Below are 15956 nucleotides of genomic sequence, written 5' to 3'. Positions count from 1 at the left end.
AGATCACAGGTTCCTTTTGCCTAAGGGAGCGAAGTGACCAATTTAAGGTAAGCTGTAAGCTGAATATACTGTAGAACATTTGTGCTTCCGGACAGACCAAATTGCATACAAAATGAAAAACCTTATAGGTAGGCAAGATTACGTTTATGTATGTATGCAGCTTGCACATCTATCAATTGATGCTGGATGGGTTACCATCTGATGCATCAAGACAGTGCTCCACAACATCGTCGTCGTCGCAAACTGTTACAGCGTCGTCAATCAACTGCAAACTCTCCATCTGCTCAATAACATCGTTTTCGGCAAATTCAGTCATAGCTCGTTTTGTATGCGGGTTAAACCCACTCTTGATAACAACTTCGCCTAACTGCTTCCATGCAGTCGTTGCCCAAGTCACTGCTTCTCGTCTTGAAGGAGGCTGAAGCTCGAATTTCCCATGGGAGCCGTCAGCGGAGTAATCATTCAATTGCTGTGATAAAAGTTCACCCATTGCCTTCGTAAGCGCTGCTTAAGAGGACGGAACCACGAAATGTCTGCTGGTTGGCATACTGAAGTAAGTCCAGGGGGAACCTTAAGTAGATGAACGTTGAGCAACGTTGCATGCTTTTTGACTTCATCGGTCCAATGTGCCGAGAAGTCATCCCAAAGCAAAAGAATTGGTTCTGCTTCGTCTCTGCTGGCAAAATGGTAGTCCAGAAATGCGACAGAAAGGTCGGCGTTCCACCAAGCAGAGCTGTTGCCATAGATTTGCACACCAAGCTGTGTTTGAGCGTCCTTCATTGCTGGCCAAAGCTTATCGTCAAAGCCGTGCTGGGCGATGTAGTTATATGCAGCTTTCTCTGGGATTTTTGAAGGCTCGGTTTTCACTACGTAGAATGTATCGTACTGCTTCCCCGTAGAATAAGCCAGGAACATACCGGTGAAGCGTTCCTTGTCCTTTCCTCCACACCTTACCTAGACTGTCTTTGCACCCTTCTTACTGATTGTTTGTTTCGGTAAATATTCGAATAATATCCCACTTTGGTCAGCATTGTAGACTTTATTGACACCAAGTTCACGCTTCGTGTCTTCCACTTCCTGCCAGAACGCCTGAGCGGCTTCTTCCATTGCGGCAGGAGATTTCTGCCCTTGGCGAGTTTTAGCTCGCAGTGAAAGTCCGTGACGCGAGAGGAATCCTTGCTGCCAGCTCCATCGTCCCTCGAAAATACCATCTGGCACGCCGATGTCTTTAGCGATCTGCAAAGCTTGTAGCTGCAGCATAAGTCTCGAGACAGGAACACCTTCACCCCGCATTGAGTTGACCCACTCCACTAAACCTTCTTCCGCGGTAGGAGACAAAGTTGTTGCTGTTCCTTTTTTTCTAGCCGACTTTAGATTCGCAGTGGCTGAGCACGCAACCATGGCTTCAATATGTGCCCTCGATTTTCTCCCATTCATATATGCGCTTACGCTTGGACTCCCTTTTGGACGAAATAAGATGGCTGTAGAATTTGTCGAGAGTTTCTTGCATATTGTTGTCTTTTAAAAAGTCTATGACGGCTAGCTTCTTAGTGTAGCTTTCACATTCACGAGAGTATTGATTCGCCCGACGACCACGACCACATGGGGTTCTCTTCCTGCCGCGCGCCATGTTGAGGACCAGCGTTGAATCGGTTTTGCGCGCCCTCTCGATTTTTCTGCAACCCTTTATGAATAAAAATAGGCCTGTCCGTTTAAACAAATGGTCAATGGTGAGGTTTTTCTAATTTCTGTATCACTACGATTGGCCGATAATAGTGTCCTGATGTACAAAACGTCTGGATGCACAAATGTTCTACAGTATTTGTAGTAGGCTAAGCTTAAGTAAAATTTACAAACTATAAGTCACCTATAGAAAAGCAATGTTATCAGCCAATGGTTGGCCTCGAGCGACCCTGGTACCATGTACCATATATCTCGAAGTGTGACGTGTCATACTTCATTTAACTAGGGGTACACTTGGGGCTACGTACCCCGTTACAAAATGACTACTATCCTACATACCAGTTGAGCTACGCTGCTCACGTATCGATAGCACGTAGGTATCATATAATTGAAATAAAATAGCGTTGCTAAAAATTTAGTCCGCGTCAATCATGGACGCCTCTACCTAAAGTGGCACCGGTAATATTAAAACCTGAGCCGTACCAAACAATGGAGCCTCCATGATTGCCCATGTGGATTTTCTCGATTACCGCTTCGTGTGCAGGGGTTAATGGTAACTCCAAAATCGGTGAAGTTAATATTGTGAAAATATCACCTGTAGACCAGTTAATATAAAAAATATCACCTAATATTTTCTTTTGAGACAATATGATATTATTAAATATCAACTTAATATTAGTTAATACGATATTATATTTTTCAATGATTGCGTAATCGGGCTACATTAACTAATCAGATGTCGTTAACGCTCGACTAGCTGAAGTATTACTAATCAACCGTGAGTACCGGGACAATTGTGAGTGACGGCAAGGTTGGCGTTGTGTGTTGGCACTGCTGAGCGCATTAATCTAGCGCCACAGGCAGCAGGTTTATTAGACGCACGATGTCGACGAGGAGATCGGAAGAGAACAAGAACAAATGTCTTGATTTCGCTCTATCAACGTTAAACAGCTGCAAGCGTTTGCAGTTTTCCATCTCGATCGCCTTTGTCTGTGTCACAGTGAAATACTAGAGCAAATACTCGTCAGTCTTAAAGCCTACTGCTTTTCTAGAACCTGATCGAAAAAGTTATTTGGCTCCGCTCGGTTCACAGAGGTAAGCTGGCAAGAAACGTACTTAAGTGGGAAAATATCATAAAATATCATGTAGTATCTAATATTTTTCAGTTCTCCGAGCTAATATAAAAATATTATGTTAGCTTTTGCAAAAATGAGTTACTATTAATATTTAATATCGAAAATAGTACTATTACTATCAAAAATATCATATGATATTTGGTTACCATTAGCCCCTGTTCGTGTGTCAGATTTGATGACCCTCCATAAAAAGGCCTGGCTTTGACAGAAAACATCATCGATAATCGTTTCGTGCGCAGTGATTGCCACTGCTCCGAATCAATATCGTTTTGCCATTCCTCAATCCGACGTCTTGAGCACACTCCGTTCATCACACAACAAGTATTAATATCTATTAAACACCCAGGTGTAAGTCATATCGACCTCCCCAACCGTTTGCGCTTTCAAATCGCACCACGACATGCTGCCGGCCAAGGTCAAGCTCGACACCAACATGACCAAACTGGCAGAGCGACGCACGGCTTGGACGTTTATCCGGGCGCTACTGTGGAAGAACTGGCTAATTAAAAGACGCCACCCCATGGCCACCGCGTGTGAGATCCTGGTACCCGTACTATTCATCATCCTTCTGGGCGTACTCAAGAGCACGACAACGACTGTGGATGTGCCATCTGGATGGAGTGATACAACCGCGTCCGCCGGCGACGCAGCTATCGGGACGAGCTACAACCTGTTCCAACCGTCCGGACAAACCGTCGAGTGGGTGAGCGCTGATATGCCCAAGTTCGCATTGCACGAGTCATCCATGACCGGACTAATCCTCAAGCTCGGCGTGCAGTCGGTGGACGACGCAATCCGTCTCGACGAACTATCGACAGCAAACCAGGCGACGTGTTCGAGTGGTGTCATAACCGGCGGACTCGTTGAGACCAACACCTCGTCGCCCTACCGTGTACCGACCGAATGTGCTGACAAGGTGTCGCCGTACAAGATCGGCATTGCCCCGGATAATGCCTTCACTCGCAACTATTTCGCATCGGTCATGGACCTGTGGTATCCGCGCTTGGACTTGATAAACTCGACGTTGACCGTTCCATCGTTCCTAGAGAGCGTCATGTTCTTTGACACAAACGACGCGTTGACGGACTACGTGAAGAGCGACGACTACGGAAAGGGCATTAGGAACCCGCGTATCTACGCCGGTATCGTGTTTGACTCAGTCCCGCTTGGCGACGACATCGGGTCGTTCGCGTCTATCGAGTACTCGCTGCGATTAAACTCAACGCTTGGTGACTCTGTTGGTCGTGTGCCGGGAACGAGCGGTTCCGTGAGAGACACGGACCCGTTCCAGACGAAAATTAACACGGATTACTACTCACGCTACACCGTGACGGGCTTTATGACGCTGCAGACACTCGTCACTCGTTTTGTGTCATGTATGCCGGAGTGGAGCTCGGCCAACCAGTCTACTACAGGCGAGTGTCAGCGACCGCAGTCGATGGCACTCGCCTCGACCAGTCTGGACGATACGCTCCTAGAATCGCTGAATGACGACGCGTTGATCCAGGAAGTTTTGAACACTGGCCTTGTCGCTGGCGAGTCGTCCTTCTCAAACATGTTGGCCGGCTTGCCTGACACCACGAGACAGCAACTTCTGGCTCCATTACGACAAGCCCCGCAGTCCTACATGGGCTCCACAGTGACCCCGTTCCCTGTCGACAGCTTCGCGAGCTCGTCGTTCTATGACACCGTGTCCAATGTGTTCTCGGTGATCTTCGTGCTGGCATATCTGTTTACAATCTCGCGGATCCTGGTCGTGTTTATACAGGAGAAGGAGCTCCGACTGCGTGAGTTTATGAAGATTCTCGGTGTGACGGAGAAGACGATCACGATCACCTGGTACATTACGTACACCGTCGTGCTCTTCGCTGGTGCCGTCGTCCAAGCTCTTGCGGGTCTTGCTGGACTGTTCGTGAACAGTTCCGTGATCCTGACGTTCCTGTTTTTCTTCCTCTTTGGAATGACTGTCCTATCGCTTGCGTATCTCGTCAGTACACTCTTCAACAAGGCGCGTGTCGGCTCCTTCGTGGGCATGTTAATTTTCTTCTTCATGCATGTGATTTCGCAAGGTTTCTCGGATGGAACATCCGAATCGACCAAGACGATCGGCTGTATCTTCTCGCCCGTAGGTCTCGCTCTGGGTGTGACGGTACTTGCTGACGCCGAGACGACAGGTGCAGGTGTCACGTTCTCTAACGTGAGTGAACCGAGTAACAACTTTCGTTTCAGTACGGTACTCTTCATGTTTGCTTTCGACACGGTCCTGTACACTCTGATCGGACTGTACTTCGACAAGGTGATGCCGAAGGAGTACGGTACATCGCTCAAGTGGTATTTCCCCGTGTCACCGTCGTACTGGAGAGGCCGTCGCCAACGCGCTGCTATGACCCGCACCCAGGGGCCTCTTCTCGAGAATGTGTCACTGAATATGAATCCGAACATTGAGCCAGTGAACGCTGAGCTCCGGGAGCAAGAGAACAATGGAGAAGCTCTAACAGTACAGAGATTGAAGAAGGTTTTCCAAGTTCCGGGAGGTGAGAAGATTGCTGTGAAAGGACTTGATATCACTATGTACAAGGATCAGATCACCTGTCTACTGGGCCACAACGGTGCTGGTAAGACCACGTTGATCTCCATGCTCACGGGAATGGCTGCCCCTTCCAGTGGAAACGCAACGTACCGTGGTTTGTCGATCAACGAGGACATGGACGAACTACGGAAGTCGCTCGGTATCTGTTTCCAGCATGACGTTCTGTTCCCAGAGCTTACGGTCCAGGAGCATCTCCAGTTCTTCGGACAGATTAAGGGTTACGTGAATGAAGAGCTACATGCTGTGGTGGACAGGCAGATCCGTGAAGTTGGGTTGACCGAGAAGCGCAATTCGAGACCCAACGATCTGTCGGGTGGCATGAAGCGTAAGTTGTCAGTAGCTGTGTCGCTGCTGGGTGACAGTTCGTTGGTGTTCCTCGATGAACCAACGTCAGGTATGGACCCGTACAGTCGTCGCAGTACGTGGGAGATCCTGCTGAACAACCGCAATGACCGTGTGATGGTGCTGACGACGCACTTTATGGACGAGGCCGACATTCTAGGCGACCGCATCGCTATCATGGCTGAAGGTGAACTGCGCTGCTGCGGGTCGTCGCTGTTCCTGAAAAACCGTTTTGGTGCCGGCTACAATCTGACTCTTGTGAAGGATGATGCCAAGTGTGATGACAAGGCTGTGTCTGCCTTCGTCACCTCGTTCGTCCCATCCGCGCAACTACTCAGCAACGTCGGCAGCGAGATCGCGTTCCAGCTGCCGTTGCACAGCTCGTCCAAGTTCGCCACCATGTTCGCCGAGATGGATCGTCAGTTGAAGACACTCGGTCTTCTGTCTTACGGTGTATCGGTAACTACGCTGGAAGAAGTGTTCATCAAGGTGGCCGAGTTGGGTGATGAGAACAACCAACACACACTTGGCAATCCTGTAGGAACCAACCACTCCGAGTCCAGCGAGTATGAGCCATGCGACGAGATCATCACATCCACTCCCGTATTTAGCACTCATCTGCGCGCGTTGCTGCTCAAACGCTTCCGGTACGCCCGACGTGACAAGAAGACGATCATTTACAGCGCTTTGCTGCCAGTTCTGCTGATCGGTGCTGGGTTGGGGATTCTCAAAGGAAGCGCCCTTGCTTCCGACAACCCATCTATGGCATTGTCGACGGACGAATACTCCGGGAGCGAGACCCCGACGCCGTACTTCTGCCAGGCTGGTTCCGGTACGGGAGATTGGTGTAGTGAGGTGATGGGGTCGACCTTCTTCTCGGGAGCTGCCGCCCAAACACTCGCAGTCTCGCAACCAGCATTCGACTCGAGCTCCCCCACTGTGTTCGACGTGAGCTACACGAATCCGACGATCAACGCGAGCGGATACACCGGCTACAGTGTGGCAATGGGCCAGGAGCTTTATAACCGTGGGTACGGCCACGATGCCGATCTTGTTGAGGGGCAGTACGGAGCCTATCTTGTGTACGGCGATGGCGACCAAAACCTGCTCGGCTACAATGTGTTCACGAACACTAGTGCTCCCCATTCGTCTGCGATCTTCAAAGCGATGATGGACCAAGCAGTTTATCGCTTCTTCGCCGCCAATACCTCGAGCGATTCGGATTCTTCTGTGGGTCTCAAGGTGAACAACTATCCTCTCCCAGTGACCGCTGCCACGAAGGCATTCTCTGGATCGGGTATCGCGTTTGTGGCTTGCATGTTCATCTGCATCGCGTTCACGTTCCTCCCTGCTTCCATCGTGGTGTTCTTGGTTAAGGAGAAACAAACGGAGCACAACTCGAAGCACCAGCAGCTCGTCTCGGGCGTGTCGTTGCCTGCTTTCTGGATGTCAAACTACATTTGGGATCTGACCATGTACATCGTTCCCTGCGTGTGCGCTCTCGCGTTGATCTACGTCTTCAATGTGTCGTCCATGACCGGCCAAGACTGCAATAGCTGTACATCCGCCACGTTCCCGGCTGTGATTCTCCTTTTCATTCTCTTCGGACTCGCCATTTGCCCGTTCACGTACTGCCTGTCGTTCCTGTTCGAGGAGCACGCAGCTGCACAGACGTACACGATCATGATCAATTTCGCTATCGGCGTGGTGCTGATGATAGTGTCGTTCATCATGAGTGTGATCGGCTCGACGTCTGACGTTGATTCAGTGCTTGTCTTCATCTGGCGCCTCTCTCCTCTGTTCAATCTGGGCACGGGGTTACTGCAGTTGGTTGTGAACGACATCACGTACATTCGCTTCACCAAGGACGAGAAGATCAGCCCATTCAGCGCGGATATCATGGGCTTCGAGTTGGTTTATCTGTTGGTGACGGCGATCGTGTACATGACACTCGCGGTGTATCTCGACTACTCGCGAACTTTCCCCAAGGTGAAGAAAGACAATAGCGACATTGATGACAGCGATATCGCTATCGATGAGGACGTCAAGAAGGAAGCGGATCGTGTGGCTGGCGGTGGGGCTGATGGAGACGCTGTGAAGCTCGTAGGGCTGCGTAAGGTGTACCCGGGAGGCAAAGTGGCTGTTCGTGATCTCTCGTTCGGCTTGAAGCGAGGTGAGTGCTTCGGCTTCTTGGGTATCAACGGCGCCGGTAAGAGTACGACCATGAAGATGCTGACAGGCGACGTCCCTCCGAGCTGCGGCACGGCTACGCTTGGTGGCTTTAATATTCTTACGGAACAGATTGAGGTGCGTCGTCAGATCGGATACTGCCCCCAGTTTGACGCCTTGTTCGACTTGCTCACTGTGCGCGAGCATCTGGAACTCTTTGGGGCTATCAAGGGCGTCCCCCAGTCTTCGCTTGATCGCGTCGTCATGGAGAAGATCCAGCAGTTGAATCTAGGCGACTTTGAGAACAAACTGGCTGGAAGTCTCAGTGGCGGCAACAAGCGCAAACTCTCGGTGGCTATCGCGATGATTGGCAGTCCTGCTATCATCTTCTTGGACGAACCGTCCACTGGTATGGATCCAGTGTCTCGTCGATTCATGTGGGACGTCATCGCCGATATCTCCACTCGTGGCAAGGAGTCGACGATTGTGCTGACAACACACAGCATGGAGGAGTGTGAGGCGTTGTGCTCTCGTGTCGGCATCATGGTTGGCGGTCGTCTTCGCTGCTACGGAAGTGTTCAGCACTTGAAGTCTCGATTTGGAGACGGGTTGATGTTTGATGTCAAACTGGACACGCCTACGGCCGATGAGCTCGAGTACCTGCTTCAGCATGTATTTGGCGACGGTAGCACGTACGTGACGCAAACGGAGCTGGAAAGTAAGTGTCGGGCGTTCGGCAACGTCGACCTCGCGGGGCGGATCACTCCTTCGCACCCTACCGGCTACAGTCTTGCTGCTGCGATGGAGCGTGATGGCTTCATCCGCGCCGAGGCTTTCTGCTCGTGGTGTGGCGAGGAAACACGCTTCGACACATTAAACGATTACCTTGTCAACGCGTTTGGCTGTGATGGCGTGCTGGTGATGGAGCGCCAGAACGACTTCTGCCGATTCAAAATATGTGGGTCGGACAACAAGGTAAAGCTCTCCAAGATGTTCGCGCTCGTCGAGAAAGTGAAGACGGATATGCACATCCGTGAGTATAGCGTCTCACAGACGACGCTGGAACAGATTTTCAACTCGTTTGCCAGCCAGCAAGAAGAGGAGAAGGGCGTCGCTCGTGGCGTCTTCCAGGCGTAGAGCTGTAAGGCTAAACAGCAAAGAATAGCAATACCTAATTCAGTATTAATAACAGGGAGGAGATAATGATGAAATAAACAGCTTACTTACTTGTGCTTATTGCAGTGAACAATTGTCCGACGTAGACGAACGTTCACCTTCAATTATTTCTCCTGGTAGCATCGTCCGGATGGCTTGCACAGCGTGTTGCTGCACCTTCGGATCATCAGGGAAGCGTAGTCGCGCTTTCTCGCACACTGGAAGCGCCCCAGCGTCCAAACACGCACTCTTCATTTCATCTTTCGACAGTAATAAGAGCATTTAATAGAGGACAAGCCACATTGAAGTACCAGAGTTAGTGTATTGGTTACCATTTTTTCCGCTGATGATCGCAATGAACCAAGAGCCGGCCGCTTGGACCAAAGCGGTTGAGCTGAAGCGCTTCATGCTTTCGACCACAGTTTCAAGTCCACCTTTCGAGACGATCTCCACCATACTAGCGTCTTAACCATAACAGCAGACAGACACTGTTAATTCTAAGTACTCTGCAGGGTGCAAGGACCCGCTGTTCGTCGGTACCTTGGCGCAAGCTCAGGTTTGCTAGCGCGAGACAGCTCAGGCCTTGCACTTGCTCGCTCAAAGGGAATCGCTCCATTGCTGAGAGCACGAGGCGTCGACTCTCCGGGCTAACTCGCACCACAGATTCATCTGAAATGACCTCACGCGTTAATCTCCTAAACAAAAGTACTGATACAATACAGGACTTCTCAGTTCTGCTCGGCACACCTGCAATCTTCGGGTGGGCGAGTACAGAAAGACCGGCCATGTTGGCAGAAACGTCGTCAGGAAGTGCGACCAAAGCGCCAATGAGCGAAATAATGCCGCCACTAGAAGCGATGAAAGCGATGTGGTCGTCAGCTTGATTAGCGTACTCTGCTAAGCCCAGAAGACCGTCCCTCTGCAGAGCTAACGAGTTGGGGAACTGCTTCATCTTGTCAATCACCATTTGCACCATGAGTCGCGAGCTCTTCTCAGTCGTCTTCTGATCCTCGACATGCCGATCTCCCAGGTGGTCATCTACATCGGCGTCAAAGGTAGAAATCGATGTCGGATTGGACTCGGCCGATACCTTGTTCTCCTCCGGATCCCCAACGCTCCTTATCAATCCTTTCAAAGCTCGAACACCATGCGACTGGATCCGAGCGTCTGTTGGGAACTTCGTCATGGTCTCCAGTACGGCACTGCCATCGCCCACATCCCGACCTATTGCTCGTCGCATGATGCCTGCTGGGTCTGTAGCCACCGCGTTGGGTTTTATCTTTTCAGTAAAATGCGAGTATCCAGCCGTCTTCGTCTCGTCTTGTACCGATTTCTCCGGTATCTTCCTGTCTTGCTTCTCGTCCTTCTCCTCGTCTTCTTCAACGTCTGCATCCAACGAGGGAAGAGCTTCAATGACAGCTTGGACGACGTTCTGCGTGGCCTCCACCGTCGACACTCGGTTGCTCATGTGGTCGTGGCAGGTGCTCAGCAACTCTCGTGTCACTTTAGTGTACTTAACTAGCGCACACACGAAGGTGAAGGCACGCAGTGGGTCGTCCAGCAACATCGCCGCAAGTTTACGCTCCAAAATCGCTTGTGGCAGGCGATCTAATTGGTGGAGCGACAGCCCAGGGGGCACCAGATCTGCGGGCGGCTGCCGCAGTATACACGACATTGACAACGATAGCGGTAAGAACGACAAGTCTCTGGGATGTTCGTTCTTGATCTTGGCCTGCTGCAGCAGCAGGAGCATGTGCGCCGTCGTATCCAGCATCCGTCCCTTTGGGCTGGTCAATTAATTTTTTTGGATGAGCCCTTTCATGAGACCCTGCACATACCGGTACAGTCGTGCACCCAATTCGGCACCGGTATCAGTCGATACCCTGCCAGATTTGATGATTACGCGAATCGTTACCTTTGCCCATCACCACCAGGGGCTAATGGTAACCAAATATCATATGATATTTTTGATAGTAATAGTACTATTTTCGATATTAAATATTAATAGTAACTCATTTTTGCAAAAGCTAACATAATATTTTTATATTAGCTCGGAGAACTGAAAAATATTAGATACTACATGATATTTTATGATATTTTCCCACTTAAGTACGTTTCTTGCCAGCTTACCTCTGTGAACCGAGCGGAGCCAAATAACTTTTTCGATCAGGTTCTAGAAAAGCAGTAGGCTTTAAGACTGACGAGTATTTGCTCTAGTATTTCACTGTGACACAGACAAAGGCGATCGAGATGGAAAACTGCAAACGCTTGCAGCTGTTTAACGTTGATAGAGCGAAATCAAGACATTTGTTCTTGTTCTCTTCCGATCTCCTCGTCGACATCGTGCGTCTAATAAACCTGCTGCCTGTGGCGCTAGATTAATGCGCTCAGCAGTGCCAACACACAACGCCAACCTTGCCGTCACTCACAATTGTCCCGGTACTCACGGTTGATTAGTAATACTTCAGCTAGTCGAGCGTTAACGACATCTGATTAGTTAATGTAGCCCGATTACGCAATCATTGAAAAATATAATATCGTATTAACTAATATTAAGTTGATATTTAATAATATCATATTGTCTCAAAAGAAAATATTAGGTGATATTTTTTATATTAACTGGTCTACAGGTGATATTTTCACAATATTAACTTCACCGATTTTGGAGTTACCATTAACCCCTGATCACCACCCCCTCAACGGTTTTCCCCTCCTCGCCGAGGGATGACACGCCGCATCGATCTGATTTTAAATTTTGGATCGGACGTCTTCATACAAACACACACTTTGATTCTTACCGCCAAATACAATGGGACATCGCCCTTCCTCCTACATGTCACACAAAAGGATGAATTTCCGTATCTCAGTGATTATCACTGAGATTACAGAAAATAGTAAGCGTTACAATCACTGAGGTCAGTGATAGTATTATACATTTACTTATATTAGTACATACATATCGCAATGGCCAAGAAAGCCATGAGTGAAGTTGGTTAAAAGCTAAAGCAATATACGTGTGCATGTATTGTATTCAACTGCTAACACTTTCATTTTCTTTACCTGCAATGGCCCCAGTTTTGCGCCATGTATCGAAGAAAAAGCCAGGTCGTCCAAAGACGAGGAAGACCAAGACTTGCTGGAGGTGCCATGTTACATTCAGCTCGTGCACCAAGCTAAAGGGCCACCTCGAGCGCAAAAGTGGTTGCGGTCCGAAGGCGGTTGCAGCTCAAGCCGCACGTAGAAAAAAAGCCAGCCGCCTGTCGAGCAAGGTGCAGCACCTAAAAAGACAACTAGACAAGGTCGGATGGTGGGAGGTGCACGAGGTCATACTAGACGATGAGACCAAGGGCAGCGAGGCTATCGCTGGCAGACAGTATGACACCGTATAGTTCAAAAAGCCCATGTCTTTGGCAGCTTCGAGATCTGCAGCATCAAGATGAAATGGAACTTGTCCGTAGCACGGCTTCTTCTTTTCGTTGGAGGCTATTGTCGGGAAGGATGGACGTTATGAAAGTGAAGGAGAGGGTCAGACCATTACAATCCGATCGTTTCTTTTATCATGTACTTTCAGCTTGTGTATAGCTCACCCCCCCCCCCCCACTTCATCGCACAACACTTCTAACTCGAGACTCCTTGTCGAATGTAATACTGTATTACGCTTTAAGTAGGATAATAACAATTCATTACTATTTTATTCTTGAAATGCTATTACTACTCGTCTACTGATTAATGTCATGGACTGGCAATTAACCCCTCGACTCCCAGGAATGAGGGCACCGGACGGCTTATTGTACGTCGTATCTTACGACTTAGTGCTGAAGCTGAATAACTGTATGGGGCAAAGAAAGCCCTAGGGGATGGGGTATAAGTTGTCAACAGGTCCTTCGTGCAATGACGTAGCTTATACAGCTTTGTTTGCATTATTTAGCTATGTATGTCGTAACTTACCACGAGCCAGCACTGACTAGAAAAAGAAAGTCCGATCATTGGCCTGTCATTTGCAAACACGAAACGTAGAATACACATTGATTCAAGGCTCTGTGCATTACTAGCAAAGGACTCATCAAGTTCGCAATCGTCTTTGCTACGCGACTCAGCCTCATCATCGGCTTCGTCACCTCGCAGCTGGATCTCTCGGCGAGAGTCCTACTACCCGTAACCTCTCTCTCCTTGATCGGGGTACCCGCAATCACAACTCCGCTTCACACAAATTTCGGCCGGGTATGCTCATGCCCGGCAATCAAAATCGTTCGTCTCAGATTTCGAAGCACGTCTTCGCCACCCCTTTGTATTCTCGCCGGATCTTGTTGCAGAGCCAACACTTGGCATCATCGATCGAACATCGCTCACAATAGAAGGTTGTCGCGTAAGATTTCTTCTTGCGGTCGATTTTCAACAACGCGCACACCTTGCAGGAGCGCTGGCGACGCTTCTGCACATTGGAGACCATCACCCAGTCCTCACACTGCTCCAAGACATGTGTAAGCCGCGAAGTACGCTTACGTTTCTGCGCTGAAGGTGATGGCGTTGCGACTACACCGGTGAAGTCTTCTGTCTTCAGTTGAAGGAGCTGGTTTTGGAGGACGCCGTACCACTCGCGACGCTTCATAGCTGGTATACCAGCTATCTTCGCAGCCTCGGTGTGGGAGATGTAGGCATTGACTAACGCGAGATCGACGAAGCCTAAGAATAGGCTTTTATAATATTTCTTGAACTTAGTAGATGTTTGAAGCGAGTAGGCTTGGAGGCGGAGCTGATCATGCACATCAACTCCACCCATCCAACCTTGGTAGTCGCTTACGGCGGCTGGGCATGGCACCGTAATTGCCCCAACCTGCTTCACCTTCCGCTCAATCGTTGACGGCGCCATCGTTGCGCTTGTACACAGGTAGTGGACCGGCTTGCGGTCCCACCAGTGGAAAGCAATCATGGATGGTATTGCAACCGAACGTGAAAAGGTAAGCGTGCCGCGTGGAATGTTCGCCGGGCGCGTTGCTCTCTTTACTTGGAGGTTCTTGTCCAGCCCGAGACGGTTGACCATGATAGTACCAATAACGTAAACGTTCATCTTCAGCAGCTCGATTGCAAGGAGAAGAGAAGAGTAGTATCTGTCTACAACAACCGCGCACCACCGTTGTCGCTTGTTTTCTGCAAGTACAATCTTCAGGTTCCTGACCACAGCAGCTGCACCTGTCAAGAGGTCAACTGAAGTGCTGTTGTCAGCGTCTGACGTGCGCTTGCCTGCATACATTTCGAATCTGGTAAGATACGACATAGAAGTCGGTCAGAATGGTTGATGGCGTATCTTACGACATTCAGATGCCTACCTGTGACAATAGGCTGTCCTCGAGTCGCACGTCATAAACATCTTCGACCCGTATCGGTGTGGTTTATCAGGCATAAACATTCTCGTCGTGTTCCGCTTAGACGTGGCTGGTAATACCCCCTCATCAAAAGAAAAAACACCAGGCAGCGACCAGCCCTCCAGGAAACGCTGCTGAAGCTTGGCAATTACCGGTCGCCGTTTCCACAGCTTGTCCCTGTTCCGTTCGCCCTGGTTGTCGACGAAGTGGAGATCTCTCAGGATATCCTGGCAGCGGTTGCGGCTCATGAAGCGTCCGAAGCTGCCAGCAAGAACGGCGCCATCTTCGACCATCGACCAGTGCGCTGCAAAGCTCTTCTGCGGGTAGAGCATGCGCGCAACGAGCAAACCGAGGGCGTGTAGGATCTCGTGAGCCTGGTGCGCTGGCTTAGTTCTCAGGCGGCGCCGTATATTCTTCAGCGTTTCGTGGCGGCGGTCGGGGTGCTTGACTTGTCGAGCATGAATTGCTTCAGCTCGTCTGTCTACTTGCTGAAATGCGTAAATGTTCGTTTCTTGGTCGATATTCGCCCACATGGACTTGAGCATAAAATAGAAGAAGGTAAGAAGTGGCGAGTGTGTGACATTGCGCAGCTCTCTCGTGGGCTGAGCAAGCTCCGCACCAAGTCCTGGATACGCTTCCACATTTGACTCGAAAGAAGACGACACAGACGTCCACTTCATTGCTCGCAAGGCATCCTCGCGCTGGTGCAGACTGCGTCGATCAGGTGCTTCAGTGTCCAACTGAAGTGAAGCGATGAAAGCCTCATCCATCTCCACGGCGTCGCCATCGGAGATGCCATCATCGCTACAGTCGTCGTCTCCACGGTTTGGACCTTCGACGTCTTCTGTGTAGGCAACACCGTCGCTCTCATCCGAGCTGAAGCTTTCGTACGTGCTTGTGTTTTCATTCTCAGGTACGAAGTTGATATCCTTTTCTTCTTTGGTAGCTTGACGCTGGGGCTTCCGTCTTTGTTCATCGGCAATGGACTTGTCCTCTTCTTCGGCACCGCTCTCAGCTCCAGACGCGCCCGACAGCAATTGCAAACGAGCGGCAGCTTCTTCAAGTTGCGAGGCGTTTAGTAATAGGCCTTCAGGTGGCAAATCAAATGCCCGAGTGACTGCCGACTGTGACAGATCTGCCTCCGACTCGCTAGACGTGCCGAACAAATCTCTCATGGTACGTTGCGATATCTCGATACTGGTGTCAATCTGCGAGGCGGTAACGCTTTTATCAGAGGTTCTGTCATCCAGGGTATCCGCATCGTTGTCACTGTCACCTTCGACCAGAAGTCCAGACTCCAGAGCATATTCCACTACGGCGTCTTCTCCAATCAGCACCTTGGTAGCATCCGGACTTGAATAACCCCACTCGGTCTGCAATCCACTGGGCTTCTTCGCTGTCCACCCAGCAGCACGAAGCTGGCGCCAGAAGTGACCAAAGTCGATATCACGCGCGGTGGCGGCGGCTGTAGCTGCTGCCGCGACTGTAGCTGCGGCCTTCCTTCGACGACTGGAACGA

The 15956-nt window shown here is 50.0% G+C and overlaps 2 protein-coding genes across 2 annotated transcripts; one reads left to right on the top strand and one right to left on the bottom strand.

Annotated features, from left to right (window-relative positions):
- Positions 1–3219: 3219 nt before the first annotated feature.
- On the top strand, positions 3220–9057 carry PITG_20239 (ATP-binding Cassette (ABC) Superfamily; the record flags this gene model as incomplete). The annotated part of the gene is made up of 1 exon (XM_002895863.1): positions 3220–9057. The coding sequence occupies one exon, from the start codon at positions 3220–3222 to the stop codon at positions 9055–9057; it is 5838 nt and encodes a 1945-aa protein (XP_002895909.1).
- Positions 9058–9357: 300 nt separating this feature from the next.
- On the bottom strand, positions 9358–10863 carry PITG_20238 (uncharacterized protein; the record flags this gene model as incomplete). Its single annotated transcript, XM_002895862.1, has 3 exons — positions 9358–9539; positions 9616–9744; positions 9823–10863. 3 exons carry the CDS (start codon positions 10826–10828, stop codon positions 9358–9360), a joined length of 1317 nt encoding a protein of 438 aa, XP_002895908.1.
- Between the last annotated feature and the right edge of the window lie 5093 nt (positions 10864–15956).

Source organism: Phytophthora infestans, genomic scaffold (genome assembly GCF_000142945.1).
Source record: "Phytophthora infestans T30-4 supercont1.126 genomic scaffold, whole genome shotgun sequence".
In the NCBI taxonomy this organism is placed as follows: domain Eukaryota; phylum Oomycota; class Peronosporomycetes; order Peronosporales; family Peronosporaceae; genus Phytophthora; species Phytophthora infestans.
The sequence above is the reverse complement of the archived record's forward strand: the minus strand, read 5'-3'. Positions and strand labels throughout refer to the sequence as shown.